Raw genomic sequence first — 19893 nt, 5'->3', positions numbered from 1 at the left:
GATTTGCTGAATTCTGTCGGTTTGTTACTCTGATGAATTTGTCTTTGTAGCTTTTGAACGACGGTGTTGGAGTATATTGAAAAGTGGCAAGATTTTGTGGACAGTAAACATTTACGTATTGGTGTGCAGCAACAGAATTCATGTGCTTTTGGGTCATTTAATACAGGTACCTACAGGCTATGGATCCATTCAGAATCTGCCAGGATCTCGTTGACTTTGGATCGTAGTAAGTCCAGTTTGAAAATCAAATTAGAAAATGTGCTGTGCGGGAGTAGGCCTCAGGGTCTATCCCCAAATAGCCCATGTGACAGCTGCTAGAAATATATTCCATGTTCAGCATTTTATCTCGGTGTTCAGTTTTTAGTCAGTTCAAGAATGACGAGCACTTAACTCCCTCAGAGATAGTAAGAACTGTCAATGCTGGAGTCAGAGATAAGAAAGCGTGGAGCTGGAGTAACACAGCAGGCTGGGCAGCTTCAGAGGATCAGGAAGGCTGACTTTTTGGGTTGGGACCCTTCTTCAGAAATGGGCTGAATTTCCCAGCTAAACTGCTGAGGTATCAGGTGCTGGAAATATATCGCACATTCAATATTTCTATTTCTGTGTTCAGCTTTTAACTGCTCGGAGGACAACAAGCGCTTAACTGCAGCGTGTTTCTAAACAGGAGGTTCTGGTCCTGTTTACATTGCACTCTGTAGAACAAACAGCTCAGAATGTGGGAAGAGGCTGGGAATTCTGTTGTGAATCACTCAACTCCTGACTTTCAAAAGCCTGTCCACCATCAACAAGACTGAAGTCAGGAAGTGTGATGGATGACTTTACATTGTTCTGGCTCAAGACAGCCTCAACGACACTCAAGCAGCTCCATGTAAATCTGTCACCATCCTGACTTGGAACACTATCCCTGTTTGTGAATGAACATCCCAGAAGCCCCTCCTCAGCAGCAGCAGCATCATTCCGGGCTCTGCTACACCAGGTGGACTGTAATAACCAGCTCATCACCACCTCCTGACGTGCAACAGTTGCTGAGCACTAAATGTAGCCTTGCCATTGGCACACTCAAGATTGACTGTATATAAAACGCTTGCTGGGACAGGGTAGGGGAGTCCAAAACTAGAGGGCATAGGGGCAAGTTTTAAAAGGGACATGAGGGACAACGTTTTGACACAGGAGGTGGTGCGTGTATGGAACGAGCTGCCAAGGGAAACGGTAGGTTTGGGTACCATTACAAGACATTTGGACACGTATATGGGATGGAACGGTTTAGAGGGATTTGGGCCAAATAAAGGGAAATGGCACGACACAATTTGTGGAAACCTGGTCTGCAAGGACATGTTGTGCTGAAGAGTCTATTTCCATGATGGATGGCTCTGACTATGCAATACAACAGCCTCCTCCTCTGTTTGGTACTTTAGGGGGTGACGGGGCCTCAGCGGTTAGCACTGTTACCTCATAGCACCAGGGGCCCGAGTTATATTCGAGCCTTGGGGAAATGGTCTGTGTGGAGTTTGTACATTCTCCTCGTGTCTGTATCGACATCTTTCAGGTGCTGCAGTCTCCTACCACAGTCGGGCAACATGTAAATTAGGCGTATTTGCCGTGCTAAATTGCCAATAGTGACGGGGGGAAACCATGGTAAATTAGCTGTGGGAAATGTGGTGAGCCTGAACAGGGTGCTGTTCAGAGTCAATGCAGATTTAAAGTGCCTAATGAGGCCTTCCCACACTTCAGGTTTACTATCGCAAAGACTTAAATATCCCAAAAATAAAACAATTTAGGTGGTGGAACGAATATGCTAAGGGGTGGATGGCCTCACCCCACCAAACTTCACAAAGGCTGCAGTGAGAAAACTCCCTGAAACAATCCCCAGGACGTCTCTAATTACCCACTCCCTAACCGCCGATCTCCGACACGTCAAAAAAAAAAGATAAAGCAAGCAGCCGTACAGGAAAGTCAGCATCTCCAGGTCTCCTCTCCCAGTCACACTACTCCTTCAATGTGATTAGGTGAGGACAACCTGCATCAAGAGCAACCCTCACCGTGTGGGAAGCTCAGAGGAACCAAGGGAGCAGCTGAGTGCACTCAATGCTGGCTTGAGCGGCAAGAGTCAATCCAATGGCAGCGTTTAGCCATGAGCGTTGCTGGGTTATTCCCAGGTCACTATTCGCTTGCTTTGGGTGGAAGGCAGACCCTGCCCTATAAGCCCATGCCATGGAGGAGATTTTGAGCTGACTCACTGGGAAGAGGGCTACGGTGAATGTTTGGGATGATTCTTCACAGCTCTGGCCTGGTAAGACGGAAAGTGACGTTTCAGTACAAGTGACGGCTTGTTACAGCGAGCCGTGGCCTAAGGGCAGACAGTGAAATGAGAGCCTCAAGATGAGGAATTTGGCGTGCCTCTGGCTAAAAGATCACCCCCAGTGTGTACTGGCACCGAGTCTCAGTGGGCATTGAAATCACAGCCCCCGGACAAAGATTATGCCTTACTCAGATGGAGGAGGTCACTGTGACCAAATGCAGTTTGGTGTTACAAGGGAGCCAGGGGGGAGGTCACAGTTTCCATCCACCCACCTATCACCTTGCTCCCACCCCAACAAACCCTCACTGGCTCTGTTATGAGCTCAGACAACATCACAAGGCTCCAGCCATTGTGGAACCCAAAGTAACGAGATTGAGGAGAGTGTGTACTGGTTAGGGCAGGGCCGAAGGGTGAAAGATATACCTGACATCTGGGATCTTCTGTTTCATAGGTTCCTGGAGTGGGAGTGAAGTCAGGACCTGATGTGTAACCTTCCTTTGGAGTGTTATCTACTGCCCCAGCCACCAGAAAAATCACAAAACAGACTCTCCATGTGAGGACTGTCACTTCAGACAATAACCTATTGTCTAGAATGGCTGAGAAGTGACTAAGGGAAATGCAATTGGACATGAATATCACAATTCCCCTACCTTCTCACAACAGTAAAGCCAGATACCCACTCGTACAATCTGGGAACTTGGTGTCACAAAGAAAGCCTGCCCTGGCCAGTACACACTCTTCTCAGCATCGTTACTTTGGATCCCCCTGTGGATGGAGCCTCAGATCTTTGCCAGATATGTTGTTTGAAATACTATTGAACCCACTGTATCCAGAGGGGTATAATTGACCTCCAGAAGATCTTCCATCCCACCTTTGGCAAACCCCCAACCTCATTCTATTTGAAGGGGAATACCTTGAAAAGGAATGACAGAAAGGAACACCATCTAGTTCCTGCCCAGTATGTGGGGATGGTAAAAAATCCAGTGAACTGTTTAAGTTCAATTGTCAAATTAAAGATAACAGGCTTCAAGCTCAAGAGATGGCTCCCAAAGTATTCAGTAATCTGTATGATGGACAATAGGCAAGATCAACACATTTTATTCATTCCTATTCAGCTGGTACAGCCATTACATACTTTGCAACAAGCCCCTTCTCCCTGGAAGGAGACAGATTGCCCAGGGTGAAGTGGGGAATGCATTCAGACCAAGCAGACAGTACTCCAGGCCACACTAACTGCTGTCCTCCAGCGAGAGCCTGTCAAACAGGTACTCTCCCATCCCATTCTCAGGGGCTCCCAGGCGCTTCAGGTTGGTGATGTAGTCCCCAAGTTGCTTGATGATCTCCACCTCCTCATCCAAATAGTGGGTCTCCAGGAAGTCACACAGCTGCAACAGAGGAATATGACAACTGGATACATTAACACTATCCAGGACAATTGTACAATTCCCACTGAAAAACAGACTCAGCCATAACTAACACCAGACAGTCCTGAAAGTGTAGGCAAAAGCTGGAGAATTTGTGCCAGAGAAAACATGACTTCAACTCGAGTGATCCTGAATGAGAATTCAGTGGCCAATATCACTTCAGCACTCGCACAAGATTATAACCCAAATTCCCCATTTCACTCATTGCTGAGCAGGTGTGACACTGTACCCGGAGTGAATATGCTGTGACAATGTCATATCTGGACAAAGGTAGTGTTACAGCAGTGAATTCCCAATCCACAGACCAATGAAGTGTTGCCCTGAGGGGGTAGCAGTGATGAGGAGGTGAAGCTTACATGAGGGTCAGTGTGCGCTGTGGAGAGTTGGTGTAGATCCAGCAAACTCTGGTTCACATTCTTCTCCAGATCCAGGGCAACCTGCATTGCCTGCAGGCTGTTACCCCACTCATCCCTCTCTGGCTTCTGAGGATGCAAAGAAGGACAGTTAAGCTTTAGAAACAGAAACCCTGCAGCACAGGAACAGGCCATTCAGCCCATTGAGACCATCAATACCCCCTGAAAAGACACCCACCCAGTTCTTGTAACCCCTCACTTCCCGTGGCCTATCTTCCTAAGCTGTACATCATTGGACTGTGGGATTGAAACCCCTACACGAAAAAAACAACATGTTTGAAATTTATTCACCCAAGGCTGGAACCAAACTTGGGTCCCTGGCACTGAGGCAGCAGTGCTGATCACTGAGCCACTGTACCATCCCTCAAGTCTCAATGCTCAAGTCAGTTACTTGGGAACTGCTTTCACCTTGCCCCATTTATCCTTGATCTGAATGAGGAAGTTCAGGACCATGTCATCATGGGGATAAGGATTTATTTTGCACAAAGGTGATGGATTACACCAGTGTCCATCTGCTGGAGTTTAGATCAGGACATGCACAGCCTAATCCCAAGGGCTCTTGGTGCTGTGGTACTGTCCCTGTGTCTGGTACACAAGGCCCAGGTTGAAGTCCCACCTGTGCCATTTGTTTCATATCTGTCTGATCAGCAGAATCAGAAATATCACTGTTTGATGCATTGAAGGGACAGCAGGGTTTTTAATGATAAGGAGCAGAGATACAAAGTGCCCAAGACCATTGACCCCTCAAGGATCAGCAAAGGTCAACCAGGGGGTGAAGTTGGCCTACATGATGCCTGTCCCTATTGGGTGGGACAAGTCAGGTCATAAACTACAGAGTATTGTCTTCCATCTTGGACCTGGCCAGTGTGGTGACCAGAACCACAAGGACAGGATAAACACTGGAAAGGGGTGCAGGTGAGGGTCACCAGGATGTTGCCCCAAGGTTGAAAAGCCATCGATCCAAGGTTGGATAGGCTGGAAACTCCCTTGAAGCAGACGAGGCAGTTATCTGATGGAAGCATGGAAGACTGGGGAGTGTACACAGGATGTGGGGACAAGGGTCTTGGAGTCTAGTATGGGGAAGACAGAAGGCACAGGTTTGAGGGGAAATTGGACGAACCCAACACCTCCAACTCTTCTTAAAAGGGAGGAGGATGGTAGGTTTGTGAATGTCAGCACAGGAGTTGGGGGGGCGGGGGGGAAAAAGAGTGGTGAGGAGGAGGTGACAACTCCAGCGATATCTGGACAACTACTTAATGTCAGGGCATAAGTGGGCTGTACACCAAGTGCAAGTAAATGGGGTCAGAGTTGTTGGGTTAGCATAGACATGGTGGGCCAAAGGGCTTGTTTGTGGGATTCCTAGCATTTCCAAAAAAGAAACAGGGAAGCCAAATGGAAGAACTTGTCACTGAAATTCTTGCCACTGACTTGAAACCTCAACCATCCCTTCCCAACTCCAACCTTCACATCCTGGAGGAGGACTCTGCCTCCACGCTGATTCTGGAATTTCAGCAGCTTCTCTGCATGTTCCCGCTTCTCCTGGGACTGATCTTTGAAGAACTGGGAGAAATGGGGAAGGGCAACATCATCCCGGTCAAAGTAGGACAGCTGGAAGTTGGGGAGAAGAGAGAGAAGTTAAATCACATTAAAATGGGGCACTGGGCCCTAGTATAGTTCAGAACTGCAGATCTGCTAATACACAGAATTGTTTTGAGAGCCTAGTGTGGTTCAATTCACCAGCAGATCCTTTAACTGGATCAGTTTAGACAACCCCAGCTGACTCTAGATAGCATGCAAAAACCATGTTTTTGTTTGAAAGCACTATCAAATTGCTTAGGGTGGGGGGGGTGATCTAGCACATCATATGCCGAGAAAAGCCAAATTCATGTTTCTCCTGTGACGTCCATCAGATTTGGATGAATGGCCAGGAGCTAGTTTGCAGGATGGACTCTGGAGCAGCTGCGAGGCACGACATTTCTCCTTTGGGGCTAGAGTGACATGCAGACATGGGCAGTGGTGTAACAATATAACCAGGAGGGAGCGAGTCTTCTACAAACTGAAGATCACTGGGATTGGATGCATAATGTACTTCAGCTCTGCAATATATGCAGTCTGCATAATGGAAAAGGAGAGAAAGTGGCATCAAGATTCTGCTAATGAAAGCCTGCCTAGTGACAGCCTCTGGATTGTTACAGCAATGGGCTAACACACCTGTTTATGCAGTGCACTCACATCCAGAAGCTTGCAAACAAGTATCACGTGGTTAAAACAAACTGAAACAAGGTCAGATGTCAGAGAGACCTGGAGATCAACTATTGTTCTGCAGATCATGTCACTGGTTAACATGAAGCTGGAAAACCTGATTTGGCCTAATTCTATAGGTGACCCACCTATCTCACTCACATCCTACATTGACAATCCAACATGTTTTTCTGGATTAAGGGCTGCATCAACATTAAGTAGAAGTGAATAGTTTATTGGCTCCTCCATAAAGCAAATGAATTTCATTCTGAGGGAGGAAACCTGGTATGAAATTGCTCAACTTCAAAATGCAAATAGTCAAGAAACTTGGTATTGATTAATTAGGTTGTTACATGTTGTGGCAGGTGTAGAATAGTGGGGATTTTATATGGGAACACAATATTCCCATTGAGTGGGGACACTGGTCAGTGATTAAAAACAGAAACTGGTTCATCAAGAAAAGCTACCCCCCGCCACCTCCCAGAAGGTGCTTATAGGGACTTGATCCTCCTGTCAGAGAGGACTTCCTTCCAACAGGCACAAGCCCAGAGATTGAAGAAGATTCTCCATGTGTCTGTAGAAGTGGAGCTACAACATGCAAGAAACAGGCACCATCCAGGACAGAGCAGCCCACTTCATGGGGACTGCATTCACCACCTCCTTTCAGGGTCCATTATCTACCAGGTCCCCTGCTGCGCTCACCAAGGTTACTTCAACACAACTTCCAAACAGTCTACCCCTAGGTTAGAGCATAGGCACCCCTCCATCTGGGGAAAGGGCCAGTGTGTTTCAGACCAGGGGAGGTGGTATGGGAACAGCCTTGCTTCAGAGTCAATAACCTCAGCACACTGCTGCAGCCCAAGGAGGCTCCAACATATCACACACTACAGCAATTCACTTGTCTGTAGGTTGAGAGAGAATGGGGTCACACCCACCTCATGGAAGAGAGTCAAAAGCCAAACAGGCCTCACTGGAAGCCTAATTAAATAGGCAGGGAGTCACAGCCCAACCCTGGAGGCTGGGGCAAATCAGATTTGGTTATTTGGGACAGTCACTATGACACCTTTCCCCAACAAGGGTAAACTTTTGTTTACATGTATCACAAGATAAAGCACATACACCAGGACAAATGGCTAATTAACTAACAGTTATCCCAACTTCTTTCTCAGTTACTCAGAAGTAACAGGAACTGCAGATGCTGGAGAACACAAGAAAACAAAGCATCAGGCTGGATGAACACAGCAGGCCAAGCAGCATGAAGGGTCCAGGCCCAAAACATCAGCTTTTATGCTCCTGAGATGCTGCTTGGCCTGCTGTGGTCATCCAGCCCCACACTTCACCTTCTTTCTAAAAGGACTGTCAAGTTTAGATAATCCTCAGGGGAACTCAATCCTGACAGTGAATTACAAAAGGTATTCCACAAATCACTTCACCCACCAGACAATCAAATGAAAGTCAACAGGGGCCCAGTTACTGTATATCAGAATCATACCACATTTTTCCTAACATTAGATTTCTCCTGGTATCTCAATAGGAGAGAAATTAAAAACAATCCACAGTAGTTCCAAGTTAGTTACAAACAAGAAAAACTGTTCACTTTACCATAACAGATTTAACTCCAACACCACAGGGACAGCACTCACCAAAGCCTGATAGAGATAGGAGGCAGTGAGCTCCACATGAATCTGCTTGTTGACAGCAGCTTGACAATCCTGGTGATAGTTCTGACTAATCTGAGAGGACATGTTGTGATTTTAAAAAGGAGCTTCCTTTCCCTCCACAACAAAACAACAAACTTAGAAGGAAAACCAACTTCACCTAAAACATCACTCTTTTAGGACGTTATTTATATTCCAGGAGCAGACCCTCATTTTCTGAAGCAGGAAATGACATCATCAGTGATGGCCAATCACTCTTGTTAATCAGTTGATCAGCTGCCACGTCCAATCAGTGCAGGATGGGAATTGGATCCAGAAAATGATCAGAATTGACAACTGGTCGATGATGGAATTGCTGAATGACCTTTGACCTCCAGCATAAGTACAAATTCTGGAAGTACATCTCCCTGAAAATGAGAACAAAATAGACTCTGAACCTTTACCTTTGTATCTGAGGTTATGTGTTAAGACACGCTCATCACAGATTTGCTGAATTCTGTCGGTTTGTTACTCTGAGGGATTAGTCTTTGTACCTTTTGAATCACAGATTTGTAGCCGATTGAAAAATGACTAGGTTTTGTTAACAGTAAAATTTTCCCATTGCTGTGCATCAACGGAGCCCATATGCTTTTGGGCCATTTAATACAGAAAAACAATCTACTTTGTGGATTAATTCTGTATCTATTGTGATCTGTTTGGACTTGGGTCTGAGGAAGCACGGTTTGAAAACCAAAATGCTAAATGTGCTGAGTGCTTCAGGTACACGGTAGGCCTCAGGCCTTCCTACTGAATTGCTGCAGGAAATGTATCGCACGTTGAACACTTCTATCTCCATGTTCAGTTTTTAATTTTTCAAAACAGAACCCGCCCTCAATTGAAGCATGTTTCCAAGTGAGAGTTTCTGGTTCTGTTTACATTGCATTGTCTCGATTGTGGAGCTGAGCAACTGGCCTCCCAGCCTCAAAAGCAGATTGCAGTCGAGCACTATCTTATTGGATTGACCCACAAGTTTCAATAATGTGTACAAACCATGGTGAGAGGTCAAACTTTATGAATACCCATGGCAATGAGAGCAAGCCAGAGGCTGGGAATTCTGTTGTGAATTGCTGAACTCCTGACTTTCCAAAGCCTGCCCACTATCGAATAGACTGAAGTTAGGAAGGGTGACGGAACGCTGTACAATTTTCTGGCTTAATGCAGCCCCAATGACGCTCAAGCAGCTCCATGTAAATCCATCACCATCCTGACTTGGAACAATATCCCTGTTTGTGAATGAAAATCCCAGAAGCCCCTCCTCAGCGGCAGCAGCAGCATCATTCCGGTCTCTCCCACACCAGGTGGACTGTAATAAGCAGCTCATCACCACCTCCTGAAGTGTAACAGTTGCTGTGCACTAAATGTAGCCTTGCCATTGGCACACTCGAGATTGACTGTATATAAAAAGCATGCTGGGACAGGGTAGGGGAGTCCAAAACTAGATGGCATCGGTTTGAGAGGAGAGGGGAAAGATTCAAAAAGGAGAACTTGTTGAGGGACAACTTTTTCGCTGATAGGTTGAGGTGTATATGGAATGAGCTGCCAGAGGAAGTGGAAGAAGTGGGTATAATTACAAAATTGAAGAGACATTTAGAGATTTACATTTATCGGAATGGTTTCGAGGGATATGGGCTCAACGTGGGCAAGTGGGACGAGTTCAGTTGTTGAAACGTGGTCGGCATGGACAGGTTGGGCTGAAGGGTCTGTTTTCAGGCTGTATGACTCAATGACTCTCATAGAATGCATCAGCATATTCCTTTGTTTGGTACATTAGGGTGTGATGGTAGCTCAGTGGTTCGCACGGTTACCTCCCAGCGCCAGGCGCCTGTGTTCCATTACAGCCTTCGGGAACTGTCTGTGTGGAGTTTGCATATTCTCCCCGTGTCTCCCATGTTCTTGTTTTCTCCCACAGTGCAACGATTTGCAGGTTAAGTGTTTAGGCAGTGCTGAATTGCTGACAGTGACAAGTGGCGAGCTGGATAAGCTGTGGGAGACAGTGTTAAGAGAATGGGAGCAGGCTATTCTGGACTTAGTGCTATGTAATGAGCCAGACTTTATACAAGACCTTAAAGTAAGGAAACACTTCGGTGGCAGTGATCATAATATGGTAGAGTTCAGTCTGCAGTTTGAAAGAGAGAAGACAAAATCGGATGTAATGGTGTTACAGTTAAATAAAGGTAATTACACGGGCATGAGAGAGGAATTGACGAAAATCGAGTGGAAGCAGAGCCAAGCGGGGAAGACAGCAGAGCAACAATGGCAGGAGTTTCCAGGTGTAATTGAGGACACAGCACAGAGGTTCATCCCAAAGAAAAGAAAGATTATCCGGGGTGGGATTAGACAGCCATGGCTGACAAAGGAAGTCAGGAAATATATCAAAGTAAAAGAGACAGCCTATAAAGTGGCCAAGAGCACTGGTGTATCAGAAGATTGGGAAGGCTCCAAAAACAGACAGAGGATAACAAAGAGAGCAATAAGGAAGGAGAAGATGAAATATGAAGGTAGGCTAGCTAGTAATATTAGAAACGATAGTAAAAGCTTCTTTCAATACATAAGAAACAAACGAGAGGCAAAAGTAGACATTGGGCCGCTCCAAATTGATGCTGGAAGGCTAGTGATGGGAGATAAGGAAATAGCTGAAGGACTTAATCAGTACTTTGCGTCAGTCTTCACAGTGGAAGACGTGAGTAGTATGCCAACAATTAGGGGGAGCCAGGGTGCAGAGTTGAGTATGGTATGCATTACAAAAGAGAAAGTGCTGGAAAAGCTAAAAGGTCTAAAAATTAATAAATCTCCTGGCCCCGATGGGCAACATCCTTGAGTTCTGAGGGAGGTGGCTGAGGAAATAGTGGAGGTTTTGGTCGTGATCTTTCAAAAGTCACTGGAGTCAGGGCAAGTCCAAGGTGATTGGAAAATTGCTGTTGTAACCCTCTTGTTTGAGAAAGGATCAAGGCAAAAGATGGAAAATTTTCGGCCGATTAGCCTAACCTCGGTAGTTGGTAAAATTCTAGAATCCATGGTCAATGATGAGATTTCTAAATTCCTGGAAGTGCAAAGTCAGATTAGGACAAGTCAGCATGAATTTAGTAAGGGGAGGTCGTGCCTGACAAACCTGTTAGAATTCTTTGAAGAGCTAACAAGTATGTTAGACCAGGGAAACTCAGTAGATGTTATCTGTGTAGACTTTGAAAAGGCCTTTGATACGGTGCCTCACGGGAGGCTGCTGAGCAAGGTGAAGGCCCATGGTGTTCGAGGTGAGCTACTGGCTTGGATTGATGGTTGGGAATTAGAGGGGGGAAATTTAAAAACGAAATGAGATGACATTTCTTCAGCTAGAGAGTGGTGTGCTTGTGGAATTCATTGCCACAGAGTGCAGCGGAGGCCGGGACGTTGGATGCGTTCAAGGCAGAGATCGACAAATTCTCGATCTCATAAGGAATCATGGGCGAGGGGGGAAGAGTGCAGGGAAGTGGTGTTGAAATGCCCATCAGCCATGATTTAAATGGGGAAGTGGTCTTAATGGGCTGTATGGCCTTACTTACACTCCTATGTCTTATGGGCTAACAGGGACACCATTGCCAAGAATTGAGATTGGTCAAAATTAAAAGGATTTGTGTGACGTAACAGATATGTTGAGCCACATTAGAGCCGCGCCCCCTACAAAGTCTGTATTGCACAGGAGCTGCAAAACGCAGTGGTAATCCCCAGAACGTCTCTGACAGCTCAAACGATGAAGTAATCAGCTGTACAGGATGGTATGCAGCTCCAGGTTTCCTCCCTCAGTCACACCATTCCCAAGTTGAACAGAAATCGCTGCTCATTCTCCATCACTGGGTCAAGGCAACCTGCAGCACAGGGGAAGCTCAGAGGAACAAAGGGAGGAGCTGAGTGCGCTCAATGCTGGCTTTAGCAGCAAGAGCCAATCAAACAACAGCATGTAACCATGAGCGTTGCTGTGTTACTCCCAGGCCACTCTTCTCCTGGTGGAGGTGGCAATGAGAGAATGTGCTGATTCTGAAGTGAATCCTATAAACAGGCCAAGAAAAGAGGAATGAATAAGCCACTTCATGAAAACTTTGGGTTGCTTCTGGGAAACATGGCGCCACTCGGGATTAACTCCCTGATTGCAGTGGGTAGTGAATCAAAGCGAGCAGTAGGACCAGCATATTTATGTCAGACGAAGAAAGCATGAGCTGGCCAACATGCCCAATTGCTAACGGCAGGATTAGGGGAGGCTCTGGTGGGTGAGTGGGGAAGGAAAAACCCACAACCAAGAGTACATGTCCCAGGGCTGGTTTGACCCTTAGCTCTGCCTGAAGCTACATCTATAGGTGAATCCTAACAGTGCCAGGACAATTTACTGTCATTGTATTCTCCCCTGCCCAAGAAAGATGGCATTGTTGCCCAATGAGCTCATCCCACCACCTCCCTGGTTAGGTCTTCAGTAACAGCAACTATTGCAGTAGCAGCTCACTTAGCATTGTCTTCAAATTGGCATTTACCTTTCGCACCAGCAATAAATCTTGGCTTGTGGGGAGGGGGAAAAGAAGCAAAGCTCTTTGACAGACAAAGTGAACGTGGAAACAGGGTTGTCAGATATTCATGAGACTGGGTGTCTCCTCTTCCTTTGTGAAGAGCAGGAGAACTCCCTTTCCATAAGAGGGAAGATTTTCCCCCCCCACTCCTATTGTATGCATCACATCCAGAAATGTAATTTTATAAAAACACAACTGCTAAGAGCAAGTTCCACCCGACAATACCCCAATATCCTCAAGTTCTGCTTGGAGGAATATCATTGATTCACAGGCCAGAGCAACCTCCTCTTGTAATCCCTGTCTGACAGAGGACGGAGTGGGATGGAGGATAGAACCAATGAGATGTTCAGCCCAATTAGTAATTTGATCAGCAAAAAAAAAAAACAAACAAACAAACTGCAGAAAAATTAAAAGCTTCAATCTCTCAGGATAACTACCAAGATTATACAGGGCTCTGAATGATGGACAATAGGCAAGATCAACACATGATTTTATTCATTCCCATTCAGCTGGTACAGCCATTACTTTCTTTGCTACAAGTCCCTTCTCCCTGGAAGGAGACAGGTTGTCCAGGGTGAAGTGGGGAATGCATTCAGACCAAGCAGACAGTACTCCAGGCCACACTAACTGCTGTCCTCCAGGGAGAGCCTGTCAAACAGGTACTCTCCCATCCCATTCTCAGGGGCTCCCAGGCGCTTCAGGTTGGTGATGTAGTCCCCAAGTTGCTTGATGATCCTCACCTCCTCATCCAAATAGTGGGTCTCCAGGAAGTCACACAGCTGCAACAGAGGAATATGACAACTTGTGCATTAACATGGCACAGGACAATTTCAGAATTCCCACTGCAAGAGACTCAGCCATGACTAACTCCAGACAGTCCTCAAAGTGCAGCCAATAGCTGGAGAGTTTGTGCCAGTGAGGACACTAGTATTTCAACTCGAGTGGCCCCGAATGGGAATTCAGTGGCCAATATCACTTCAGCACTCCCACTAGATTATAACCCAAATTCCCCATTTCACTCATGGCTGAGCAGTTGTGACATTGTACTTGGAGTGAATATAGTGATAGCAATGTCATATCCAGACAAAAACTGTTTCAGCAGTGAATTTCCAAACCACAAAGACCAACCAATGAAGTGTTGCCCTGAGGGTCCAGCAGTGATGAGAATGAGGAGGTGAAGCTTACATGAGGGTCAGTCTGGGCTGTGGCGAGTTGGTGTAGATCCAGCAAACTCTGGTTCACACTCTTCTCCAGATCCAGGGCAACCTGCATTGCCTGCAGGCTGTTACCCCACTCATCCCTCTCTGGCTTCTGAGGATGGAGAGAAGTACAGTTAAGCTTCAGAAACAGAATCCCTGCAGCATGGGAGCAGGCCATTCAGCCCATTGAGACCATCAATACCCCCTGAAAAGACTCCCACCCAATTCTGCAACCCCTCACTTCCCATGACCTATCCTCCTAACCAGCACATCATTGGACTGTGGGAGGAAACCCATGCAAGGAGAAATGTGAATTCCAATCATTCACCCAAGGCCAGAACCAAACCTGGGTCCCTGGCAGTGAGGCAGCAGTGCTGATCACTGAGCCACTCTGCCATCCCTGAGGTCCAGATGAAGATCAAAGTTACTTGGGTACTGCTTTCACCTTTCCCCATTTATCCTTGATCTGAATGGGGAAGTCCAGGACCATGTCATCATGGGGATAAGGATTTAATTTGCACAAAGGTGATGGATTACACCAGTGTCCATCTGCTGGAGTTTGGATCAGGACATGCACAGCCTAATCACAAGGACTCTTGGTGCTGTGGTACTGTCCCCATTTCTGGTACACAGGGCCCAGGTTGAAGTCCCACCTCTGCTTGTTGTTTCATCCCTGTCTGATCAGCAGGATCAGACACATCACTGTTTGATTCATTCAAGGGACAGCAGGGTTTTTAATGGTAAGGAGCAGAGATACCAAAGTGCCCAAGACCATTGACCCCTCAAGGATCAGCAAAGGTCAACCAGAGGGTGAAGTTGGCCTACATGATGCCTGTCCCTATTGGGTGGCCCAAGTCTGGTCAGAAACTAGGCAGCATTGTCTTCCATCTTTGACCTGGCCAGTGTGGTGACCAGAACTACAATCACAGGGACAGGATAAACACTGGACGGGGTGCAGGTGAGGCTCCAGGTTGGAGGAACCCACCACCTCCAACTCCTCCTAAAAAACACAAGTAGGTTTGTGAAATGCAACACCCGAGTGGAGGCAGCTACTCCAGCAACATCTGGACAACTACTTAATGCCACCTCATCGTGGGCTGCAGTCCAAGTGCAGGTAGATGGGATTAATGTGGTTGGGTGTTTGTTGGGTCAGCATAGGCATGGTGGGCCAAAGGGCTTGTTTGAGAGATTTCTGGCATTTCAGAAGAAACCGGGAAGCCAAATGGTAGCATGTCTCACTTTTCAGTGAGAGACATGCTGGTCATTGACTTGAAACCTCACCCCACCCAACCATCTCTTCCCAACTCCAACCTTCACATCTTGGAGGAGGACTCTGCCTCCACGCTGATTCTGGAATTTCAGCAGCTTCTCTGCATGTTCCTGCTTCTCCTGGGACTGATCTTTGAAGAACCGGGAGAAACGAGGGAGGGCAACATCGTCCCGGTCAAAGTAGGACATCTGGACCAGAGAGAGAAGTTAAAGCCCATTAAAATGTACCACTGGGCCTGAACGTAGTTCAGAACTGCAGATCTGGTTTATCCTTCAAAAGCAAACTGATGATTCAGCCAGCTGTCAAAGTCTGGATACAGAAAATTGGCCTGTGAACCTAGTGTGGTTCAATTTGCCGGCAGATCTGTTAACTGGATCAATCTAGACAAACCCAGCTTCCTCCAGTTACCATGTTTGGGTTTGAAAGCACTATCAAATTGCTCAGGGTGGGGGTGGTCTGGCACAGCCTATGCTGAGAAAAGCTGAATTCATGTTTCCACTGATGGATGTCACAGAATTGGAGGAATAGCCAGGAGTTGATGTGCAGGATGGACTCAGGGTGGGGCAGCTGCACGACACTACATTTCTCCTTTAGGGCTAAAGTAACATACAGACACTGGGCACTGCTGTAATAATATAACCAGGAGGGAGCGAGTCTTCTCCAACCTGGAGATCAATCGGATTGGATGATAGCTCTGCAAGAGATGCTGTTGGCATTATGGGAGGAGGAGAAAGAGCAAAAGTGGAACCAAGATTCTGCAAAGGAAATCCTGCCCCGTGACAGCCATTGGGTTGTTACTGCAATAGACTACTACACCCATTTATGTAGCACACTCACATCTAGAAGCTTGCAAACAAGCATCACTGCTTAAAACAAACTGAAGCAAGGTCAGAGAGACCTTTAGATGAACTATTGTTCTGCAGATCATGTCACTCGTTAACATGAAGCTGGAAAACCTGATTTGACCCATTTGTACAGGTTAAATTCTAGACTTGACCCACCCCTTGCACTCATTCTAAACTGACATCACACTTGAATAACAAGCTGGAATAACAGTGAACACTTTATTGGCTGCTTCATAAAGCAGATGAGTATTGTTCTGAGGGAAGAAACCTGGTGAGAAGTTGCTCTTGACGATTTGCCTTGGTGGATTAAAGTGTGATTTAATTGTCTTGTTACATGTGACATGTGAAGAATAGTGAGGATTTTATATTAGCACAATTTTTGTTGAGTAGGCACACTGGCCAGTGATTAAAACCCACCTGGTTCAGCAGGAAAAGCTGTTCCCACGTCCCAAAGTGGGCTTACAGGGACTTGACCCTCATGTCATTGGAAACTTCTTCCTTCCAACAGGCACAAGCCCAGTGAGTGATGAATATTCTCCATGTGTCTGGAGAAGTGGAGCTACAACATGCAAGAAGCAGACAGCATCCAGAACAGAGCAGCCCACTTCATGGGGAGTGCATTCACCACCTCCTTTCAGGGTCCATTATCTACCAGGTCCCCTGCAGCTCTCACCTTCCAAACATATTCTCCCCCTAGGAAGGGCACAGGCACACCACCAGCTGGTCAAAGGGGCTGGCTTGTTTCAGACCAGGAGAGGTGGTATGGGAAAAGCCTTGCTTCAATGGCTCAACAAGCTCAGCACATTCCTGTAGACCCAGGAGGCTCCAATATATCACACTACAGCAGATCAATTGTCTGTAGGTTGAGAGAGAATGGGTCACACCCACCTCATGGAGGAGAGCAAAAAGCCAAAACAGGCCTCACTGGAAACCTATTTGAACAGGCAGGGAGTCACAGCCCAACCCTGAAGGCTGAGGCAAATCAGATTTGGTCATTCTGGACAGTCACTATGACACCTTTCTCCAACAGGAAATATAACCCTGGTTTGTTCACATGCATCACAAGACAAAACAGATACACCAGGACAGATTAGAACAGGAGGCTAATGAACTAATGGTTATCCCAGCTTCTTTCCAAAAGACTCAAATAATGGGAACAGCAATAGCTGGAGAATCCAAGAAAACAAAGCATCAGGCTGGATGAACACAGCAGGCCAAGCAGCACGAAGGGTCCAGGCACAAAACATCAGCTTTTATGCTCCTGAGATGCTGCTTGGCCTGTTGTGTTTATCCAGCCCCACGCTCAGTTATCTTCTTTCTAAAGTACTGTTGAGTTATGATAATCTTCAGAGATAGTGACAGTTACTGCCAGTCACAAACCTGACAGTGAATTACAAGATGTATTTCTCAAAGCACTTCACCCACCAGACAGTCACTGAAAGTCAAGAGGGGCCCAGTTACTGTATATCAGTGTCATACCACATTTTTCTAATAGCATTAGATTTCTCCTGGTGTTTAAATAGGAGGGAAATATAAAACACTATCTACAGTAGTTCGAAGTTAGTTACAAACAAGAAAAACTGTTGACTTAACCATAACAGATTTAACTCCAACACCACAGGGACAGCACTCACCAAAGACTGATAGAGATAGGAGGCAGTGAGCTCCACATTAATCTGCTTGTTGACAGCAGCTTCACAATCCTGGTGATAGTTCTGACTGATTTGGGAGGCCATCTTGTGACACAAACTGCTTTCCTAACCCAGCACAACAAACTTGGAAAGAAAACCAACTACACCTAAAACATCACTCTCTTAGGACATTATTTATACCCCAATGCAGACCATCATTTTATGAAGCAGGAAATGACATCATCAGTGATGGCCAATCACTCTTGTTAATCAGTTGATCAGCTGCCACGTCCAATCAGTGCAGGATGGGAATTGGATCCAGAAACCGATCAGAATTGACAACTGGTCGATGATGGAATTGCTGATTGACCTCCTGCACAAGTGCAAATTCTGGAAGTACATCTCCCTGAAAATGAGAATAAAATACACTCTAAAACTTCGCTTTTGTATCTGAGGCTATTTCTTAATAAACACTCATCACAGATTTGCTGAATTCTGTCAGTTTGTTACTCTGAGGGATTAGTCTTTGTACCTTTTGAACAACAGTGTTGGAGCCCAGTGAGAAATGGCCAGATTTTGTCAACAGTAAACATTTTCCTATTGAGCTACAGCAACAGAATCCATGTGCTTTCGGACCATTTAATACAGACAACTGATGTACATTGTGGATCCATTCTGAATCTGCCGAGATCTCGTCGACTGTGGATCTGAGTAGGCCAGATTGAAAAATCAAAATGCGAAAGGTGCTGAGTGTCTCAGACACACAACAGGCCTCAGGCTCTATACGTAAATGGACCAGGAGATAGCTGTGAGAATTATACTGCACGTTCAGCACTTTTATCTCCGTGTTCAGTTTTTAATCACTTCGAGGATGACCAGCGCTGAACTTCCTCACGGATAGTAAGAACTGCTGTTGCTGGAGTCAGAGATAACACAATGTGGAACTGGATGCACACAGCAGGCCAGGCAGCATCAGCGGAGCAGGAAAGCTGATGTTTCGGGTCAGGAAGCTTCTTCAGAAATGTGCTGAATCTCCCTTTACTGAAGAAGGGTCCCTATCTGAATCATCAGCTTTTCCTGATCCTCTGATGCTTCCGGGCCTGCTGTGTTCATCCAGCTCCACCGTGTTAGCGCTTAACTCCAGTCTGTTTCTGAGCAGAGAGTGTCTGGTGCTGTTTACATTGCATTCTGCTGAACATACAGCTCAGAAACTGGTAGGTCACAGGCTGGGAACTCTGTTCCAAAGTATTCAACTTTTGACTTTCCAAAGCCTGTCCACCATGTATAACATTGGGGTCAGGATGTGTTAATGAATATTTATGGAACAGTTCAGAATTTTCTGGCTCAGTGCAGCCCCTACCTCACTCAAGCAGCTTGAAGTAAATCTATCGCCAGGAACACTATCCCTGTTTGTGAATGAAAATCCTAGAAGCCCCTCCTCAGCAGCAGCATCATTCCGGACTCCCCCACACCAGGTGGACTGTAATAACCAGCTCATCACTACCTCCTGAAGTGTAACAGTTGCTGAACACAAAATGTTGCCTTGCCCTTGGCACACTCAAGATTGACTGTATATAAAAAGCATGCGAGGACAGGGTAGGAGGAGTCCAAAACTAGAGGGCATCGGTTTGAGGGGAGAGGGGAAAGATCTAAAAGGGACTGAGGGGGAACGTTTTCACAAAGAGGGTGGTGCGTGTCTGGAAGAAGTTGCCAACAGAAACGATAGGTTTGCGTACAATTTCAAGACTTTGGACATGTATATGGGATGGAACGATTTAGAGGGATTTAACTGTTTAAGAGGGATTTGGACAGCAAGTAGGCAAATAGCACGACACAATTTGTGGAAACCTGGTCAGCAAGGACATGTTGTGCGTAAGAGTCTATTTCCATGATGGATGGCTCTGACTTTGCAACAGCCTCCTCCTCCTTTGTTTGGTACTTTAGGGGGTGAAAGGGCCTCAGCGATTAGCACTGTTACCTCACCACACCAGGAGCCCAAGGTTGATTCTAGCCTGGGGGAAAACTGTCTGAGCAGAGTTTGTACATTTGCCTCATGTCTGTGTGGATTTCCTTCACCTGTTCCAGTCTCCCACCACAGTCAAACAACATGTGGAGTAGGTGTACTGGCCGTGCTAAATTACCAATAGTGACAAGGGGTCATACAATCTGGGTAAATTAGCCATGGGAAATGTGGGGGCTGGGGGGGGAAGAACTGAACATGATGCTGTTCATAGTGTCAATGCAGATTTTAATGATCCGAATGGCCCGTAGCCAGAAATGTGCCAGTTGTCCTCCAGAAGTGCCACCCCACAATTGACAAACCCCCAACTTAACCTATTTGA

The 19893-nt window shown here is 46.3% G+C and overlaps 1 protein-coding gene across 1 annotated transcript; it reads right to left on the bottom strand.

Moving 5' to 3' along the window:
* Positions 1–2248: 2248 nt before the first annotated feature.
* On the bottom strand, positions 2249–17656 carry LOC132206508 (ferritin heavy chain, oocyte isoform-like). Its single transcript, XM_059640693.1, has 7 exons — positions 17555–17656; positions 15117–15263; positions 13792–13917; positions 5598–5744; positions 4080–4205; positions 3559–3684; positions 2249–2347 (listed from the first exon to the last, which is right to left on the bottom strand). Exons 1-7 carry the CDS (start codon positions 17654–17656, stop codon positions 2249–2251), a joined length of 873 nt encoding a protein of 290 aa, XP_059496676.1.
* Between the last annotated feature and the right edge of the window lie 2237 nt (positions 17657–19893).

The sequence above is a fragment of the Stegostoma tigrinum genome, chromosome 38 (genome assembly GCF_030684315.1).
Source record: "Stegostoma tigrinum isolate sSteTig4 chromosome 38, sSteTig4.hap1, whole genome shotgun sequence".
Classification (NCBI taxonomy): domain Eukaryota; kingdom Metazoa; phylum Chordata; class Chondrichthyes; order Orectolobiformes; family Stegostomatidae; genus Stegostoma; species Stegostoma tigrinum.
The sequence above is the reverse complement of the archived record's forward strand: the minus strand, read 5'-3'. Positions and strand labels throughout refer to the sequence as shown.

Coding starts and splice junctions, on each gene's coding strand:
- LOC132206508 (XM_059640693.1), bottom strand. CDS start 17,656: ATGGCCTCCCAAATCAGTCAGAACTATCACCAGGATTGTGAAGCTGCT. Junction 15,264..17,554: donor CCTATCTCTATCAGTCTTTG/GTGAGTGCTGTC, acceptor TCTCTGGTCCAG/ATGTCCTACTTTGACCGGGA. Junction 5,745..13,791: donor CAGCCCAGACTGACCCTCAT/GTAAGCTTCACC, acceptor CCCAACTTCCAG/CTGTCCTACTTTGACCGGGA.